The following is a 6,416-nucleotide window of genomic DNA, read 5'->3' as shown; positions in this document are numbered from 1 at the left end:
CCACACAAAGTGTCCTATAAAATATGCATGAAGTGTTCAGAGGGACTCCTCATTGAATCTTTCAGATAAGTACTATAACACTCTGGTACACCAATTGTCAGCCTTGTTCATCTCATGGCACAAAGAAATTAATCACTAAAATTCTGTGGCTCACCAAAAAAATTATTTTTTGCCACTGACCAAAATATTGGTATAATTTTGATTTATTCACACCAGACAGCTATTGTTGTATTGGCTGTTGTCATTTTTTTTATTTGACAATCTAAGGGAAAAGAAATCAGTGCCCCTGACTAAGTAGTCAGGTATTGCGTGTTTTAACAATTCTGCAGCACACCAGTGTACCTCTTATGGCACACCAGTTGAAAATCGCTGCTCTGACAGATTCGCTTGGTAGTATCTGGTTGAATAGTGTACTCTACAAATAATACATATTTTTTCAGAAAACAAATTTGATATTTTGACCATCTAAAGCTACTAAATGTGTTGTACCAATACCTCTGTAGTATCTGTAGTTAACAATATGCTGCATTCAAGAAATGAAAATCAACTACTTTTACTAAAACATTTGCATAGCATGGTAGAACTACACAAAGAAACCATTAGCACATCCAAAGAGTATGCAAAAACAAAGCATATAAAATGTAGAATTTAACAGTGAAAATAAAATTATAGGAAGCCTTCAGGCAAAAGGGTGTCATTGTTTAGTGATTAGAGCAAAGCACAAAGGGAACAGATAATTAGTTCTATTACAATATATTTGGCATTACTAAATGTGTTTAAACCAGAACACAGTCCTTACTAACAATGTAATCATGGATTTTTAATGTTATTCTGATTTTTTTAAAATATATTTTTATTGATTTCAGAGAGGAAGGGAGAGGGAGAGAGAGATAGAAACATCAATGAGAGAGACTCATCGATCGGCTGCCTCCTGCACACTCCCTACTGGGGATCGAGCCCTGCAACCCGGGCATGTGCCCTTGACCGGAATCGAACCCGGGACCCTTCAGTCCGCAGACTGATGCTCTATCCACTGAGCCAAACCAGCTAGGGCTTATTCTGATTTTTTAAAAGTGTTAACTCATTAAGAATTTATTTGAGGAACTGTTCTAGAAATGCAAAATTGACCTCAAATCAGAGAAAAGGAAATATATACTCACAAAAGAACTATGATACTTACAGGAACATAATTAAGTCAGCTACTTTCCCAAATATGATAGGAGAAGACTGAATTGACTATATAGTCAAAATTACTTTATACAAAGAAAAATTTAACTTTGGGCTCTATATTGGATAATCCAAACAAAAAGTGGAGCTTAACTTCCTCATTACACAAAACTGAGTTTTCTATTCCCCTCTCTTTAGAACACTTACTTTATAAATCAATGATTTGCCAGGGCCATTAATTTTTTCACTACCACTTAGGTACATACATGTATATTTTCCAAAGTCTGTAAACAATATTAAGGAAAAACAGTGACTGTTCCATTTAGATCTGCCCAGTACAGTAAGTCAACCTCACATGCAGTAAGTATGAGTATGAAGATGTCAATGAATACAAAAGCAAGACGACAAACTGATGCTAACCACCCAGCCCCTTTTTTATGACTGATTCCAAACACAGGGAAGATGAAATGAGTGATTTAAAAAAACATTTTATTTCCCCATTAACACTAAGCCATTTTATTCAAAATGTGTTTCAAAATACTTAGCCAGATTGCCAACCCCAGCCACTGCAACAGAAATCCACTGAGACACCATCTAGAGAGAACAGCTACATTGCTGTATATAATTTATTAACTTAGTAATTTAGTCTCTCAATATTTAGCAAGTTTGTGTAAAAATTAATATCCCCATAGGTTTATAGTGACATTAATATAAATGTATAATTTCAAAGTCAACATTCCTTTCACTGTGACCGTAAAAGTTCTTAAAGGATAGTTGTGCATTGGGGTAAAAGAATGACTGGCTACGAGGACAGAGCTGCTCCAAAACCAAACACACTGGCAGCTCGGAAAGGCATCGATACATACACACCCTCAAAATGCTACCATTCCTGTTTCTGCTGCACATACTCGTCTCATTATCTGATATAAAATATGTCCTCAAGCTTGAAAAAAATAAACCAAGATGAATACATTTTCATCTTCATTTCAAAATAACCATTTTAAATAAAAAGTTCCCCGTGCTTAACTCTGTTCAAGAGATGGAATTACACATTTTCTTCACTACATATACAATTTTTTAGCCTATCACAGTGCCTCATTACAACCAGTTTAGCAATCAGAACTCCAGTGCCTTGTTAAAAACTGCATTCAGTATATTGTAAGATTGTAAAATTTGCAGTCGAATCCTTATTAAGACACTGAATTATTACAAAGTCCAAAATATGTATGACTGTTCATCAGCACCCCTGGAACCTGTAAATTCTTGCAAAAAAATACCACATGTGCATATAATTCAAACATAAACTTTGTAGGGAGGGGTCATAAAATAAATACTACAATATTTTTTAACTCAATTTAAATGCTGCCTTGATGGTTAGATAAAAAGAATAATATTACTAACAGAGAGAGTCAAACTATTTTTAAAACTTTTCCAAGTAGTTAGAGCAATTTAGCAAAACAAAGATAAGCAAGAGCCTATGCAGACACATTTCTCCTGTAGTGTCATTGCTACTATGAGGTATAGTCTGTAAGCAGTTAATACAATATAAATAGGTATAAGCTACCACTAGATCAGTCTGGTGAAAAGCTACTCAGCCAATGTAGTTGGGGAGGGAGTAAAGGGAAATGAGAAGGGAAGGACAGGGTAGGTTTGCAGTGGGAACATCATTTACGCACTTATTATCATCACCATCTTGTATGTAACAGTCCACTGTCGCAAAAAGTAAATCCTCTCCAAGTATATGGGTCTAGAATTTACTTTATGTAGTATTAAGATTATTTCAGTATTACTAATACATTCAGTATTACTAATGCTTCATTTGATTTATATTTGGACATACACATAATCATATATGTATATCAAAAACTATAAACAGAATTTTAAAACATTTTTAGCTCATTTTTGAAAAGTTAATAGTTAAGACTAAACTATGTGCTACAGAATATTCTAGAGTAACTAAACTCAGGGGTAAAACCAAAGGAAAATATGACTATTTCTTTAGTAAATGGCTTGTGCGAAACCTCAAGCTTACTCATCTTTTTATAGATGGGTTTATTTGATGAGGATTGTGATCCAATGATTGTTTAGCAGCAATTTTACCAAACTGTAAATTCTTTTATTAACAGGCATTATAAACAGATAATACTAATCTTATTTAAAAACCATGAGTGCCACACCGGTGAATATACAGCTCATGAATAACTTAAAAAGTATTTCCCATTTTAAAAGGCAACACTCAGCATACAAAAACCTATACTAAACAAAGAGGCTATAATATGGATACATGATTGATGTGTCTAAAATGATATATATACAGTACATAATTAATGTTAATTATGTGATCAGTACATTTTTTTCTATATGATTCCCTTCATGCTTCACTTTCCCCAGAAACTGAATTCTGAACTTCCTCTTCTAAAATTGGTACAATCAGGTTATCCTTGGACATCAAATTATATTTCATCACAAATTTAGTAAACCGATGACACAAAAATGTTTCATTCTGTAGAGAAGAAGAAAAAAGGTTATTTTAATATACCAACAAAACAAAAAAAAATGAGACATAATATCAGCATATATTATTGTCATTCTGATAAGAATGCATCAGGATAATTAGTAAAACATACTTACTTCATATTCATCAAATATCTGCCGATGATGAAAATAAGCGTGTGAAAATATTCTGTAAATCCTACGGCATACTGATCCTAGTTTTGCTACAGATGATTCCTTTATGCTAACCCTAGAAACAGAAATCATAGATTCACAGAGCTTGACAGAGCTTATGAAAAATATACAGTATTCCAATCTCCTAAATTCACAAGTGTGAAAACAGACACCTAGGGAAAAGGTCAAAGTGCTAGTAAGTGGCAAGAGCAGGACTAGACCCCTGTTCACTCCTGAGCCAGGGCTCCTTCTATGTAACCACAGTGCCTAAGAAATTTAGTATCATGGTTTTGAAACGTTGTAGTTTAATGCAATTAAAACAAATCCCTGACAAATCAAAACTTACTAAAACATACACATATAACATTGTTTGTTCTCTAGAGATGATTAAAACTGCTAAAAGGAATTACTGTTTTATTCCATAGAACTTGATTCTTTTTTTTTTGAGAAATAAAAACTGCCTGCATATTTCGGATATTCTTTTTTTTTTTTTAATGTATTTGGATACTGTGGCAAAACCCAGTATTTTTTACATATTTTATCTGAGCTCTTTAGAGTTAAAGATATTTGGGGGGAAATAAAATTTCCAAATTGATCCACCTGATAACAAATATCTCAACAGAATAAAAGACCAGTCACAAACCTCACCAATATAATACAGTATACACAGGGCTTCTTCCCAGATCTTATTTGATGAGGACTGTAATAGGCAAGGACAAGCAGTCCAGCTAAGAAAAGCCTGCTCCTGAGGCATGCTGTCTAAAAGGAGGGTCGGTCACAGAGATTCCAGTAAGTAAGTGTACAAATATCCCAACTCTAAAGCGTCAGAAAGAGCCCTGGACAAGGACACAGCAGCCGGGACTACCCTTGACTGAACTGGCCTGTGAGCTTTGGGAACTAAGTCCTGTTACCTTTAGTTTAACTATAATCCTAATTTCAAAACTTGAATAAAAGATAAAGCTTAAAAAATACAATGCATTAACCAGGAACCTAGTTTTAATTTTAAAAACAACAACCTTTTAAATTAAATCCAAAAAGTTTAATGCCATGTTTAAAAGTTTTGTTTACCTGCTGGGAAAATATTTATTGCTATTCAGAAGACATGCAGCACCATCAAGTGTGTGTCTAGTATAGTCTATAGCAGGACACTATAAAAGAAAGGATATAAAAATGCATCAACAAAGAGCTCTGCCTCTTAGTTTAGGTGTATTTATTATAGGTGTGTCTTATTCCAAAAACCTGAACATATCCTAAAAAAGAATTGCCTTATAATATCAGAATGACTAAAATTCAATGTCACATCAATAAATAAGACTTTACCATCCCCATGAACTATATCAGATTCTAAAAGATACATGAATCAATCTCCTAATTTCTCACTCCCAACACTGTGCCCAGGAGAAAACAGCATTTAGAGCTGGAAAGAACACCTGATTAGCTCATTAACCCTCTGACTTTACAAATGAGGAAACTGAAGCTGGTCAGTTTGCAGAGTCTGCACAGGCTTCTTCCAGGTCTAAAAATTATCTGTGGGCAAAGATAAGGAATCTTTCAAAACAAGCAGCCAGCTCAGAAGAGATCACAGAGATTTAGGTAAGCAAGCATGAAACTATCCCAGCTCTACAGCCTAAGACGGAGAGCCTGGAGAATGGTGCGCAGCAACAGGGACTACCAGTGACTGATGGCCCATGAATGACTTAGGCAGGATCATACAGTTAGGAAGGACTCAAAAACATGTGTATAGTAGGAATACACTGACCGCTCCATCCACTGACTCACACTTCACAAATACCTCGAGGGATCACTGCCTCCTCACATCTTAGAAAGCATCCTTTATTGTGTCTGCCACCCTATTATCCTAGCAGCTTTCTAAAGAATTTTCTCCTTGACCTCCTTTGAAATTTAACATGAAATTTATATCTTTACATTTTAATAAACTTGCCTTATCCTATTCCATTTATCAGAAACAATGAAACCTACGGTCTCAGGGCAAATCAGCAAACCTACTAAAGGAAAAATAAACCTACTGAAGGAAAAATAAAACTGCAAAGTAGCCTCCTCACTCAGTTCTTTTGGGGGCAGACAGGGAGAAGGACAAAGGACAGAAGAGTGAGAATGAACCAGGGATCCACTTGAAGGGAAAAATGAACTGGTATTTAGAAATGTAAATCAGCTGGAGAAACCAAGATGGCGGCATAGGTAAACACCGGAAATTGCTGCCTCGCACAACCACTTCAAAAATACAACTAAAACGGACATCATCCAGAACCACAGGAAGGCTGGCTGAGTGGAAATTCTACAACTAGAAGGGAAGAGAAAAGCACACTGAGACTCAGAGGAGGTGCGGAAGTAAAGTGCAGAGGTACGGAGGCGCACGCGGAAAGGGCTGGCAACTGAGGATGAGGTTGTCTTTTTCAATCGGGAGGGAGTCTCAAGCTCCCGACTGCTCTGAACTCCAGTTCCGGGAAGTCTCTTGGGACTCAGACTCACGAGAAAAGCACACTGAGACTCAGAGGAGGTGCGGAAGTAAAGTGCAGAGGTACGGAGGCGCACGCGGAAAGGGCTGGCAACTGAGGATGAGG

General features: G+C 35.9%; 1 protein-coding gene across 2 annotated transcripts in view; it reads right to left on the bottom strand.

The window, feature by feature from the left end:
- Nucleotides 1–1,635: 1,635 nt before the first annotated feature.
- The window catches only part of LOC102254203 (MOB-like protein phocein), a 57,520-nt gene continuing 52,739 nt past the window's right edge, over nucleotides 1,636–6,416 (bottom strand). For both annotated transcript variants that reach the window (XM_014545568.1, XM_005873561.2), the window contains 3 exons: nucleotides 4,903–4,982; nucleotides 3,799–3,910; nucleotides 1,636–3,670 (listed from right to left, as the gene is read on the bottom strand). In XM_014545568.1, the coding sequence (XP_014401054.1) occupies nucleotides 3,539–3,670; nucleotides 3,799–3,910; nucleotides 4,903–4,982 (324 nt within the window). In that variant the 3' untranslated portion in view covers nucleotides 1,636–3,538. The remainder of the gene's footprint in view (nucleotides 3,671–3,798; nucleotides 3,911–4,902; nucleotides 4,983–6,416) is intronic.

This window comes from Myotis brandtii, unplaced genomic scaffold (assembly GCF_000412655.1).
Source record: "Myotis brandtii unplaced genomic scaffold, ASM41265v1 scaffold412, whole genome shotgun sequence".
NCBI classification, from domain to species: Eukaryota; Metazoa; Chordata; class Mammalia; order Chiroptera; family Vespertilionidae; genus Myotis; species Myotis brandtii.
Note: the sequence above shows the minus strand (reverse complement) of the source record. Positions and strands in the feature narration are given on the sequence as shown.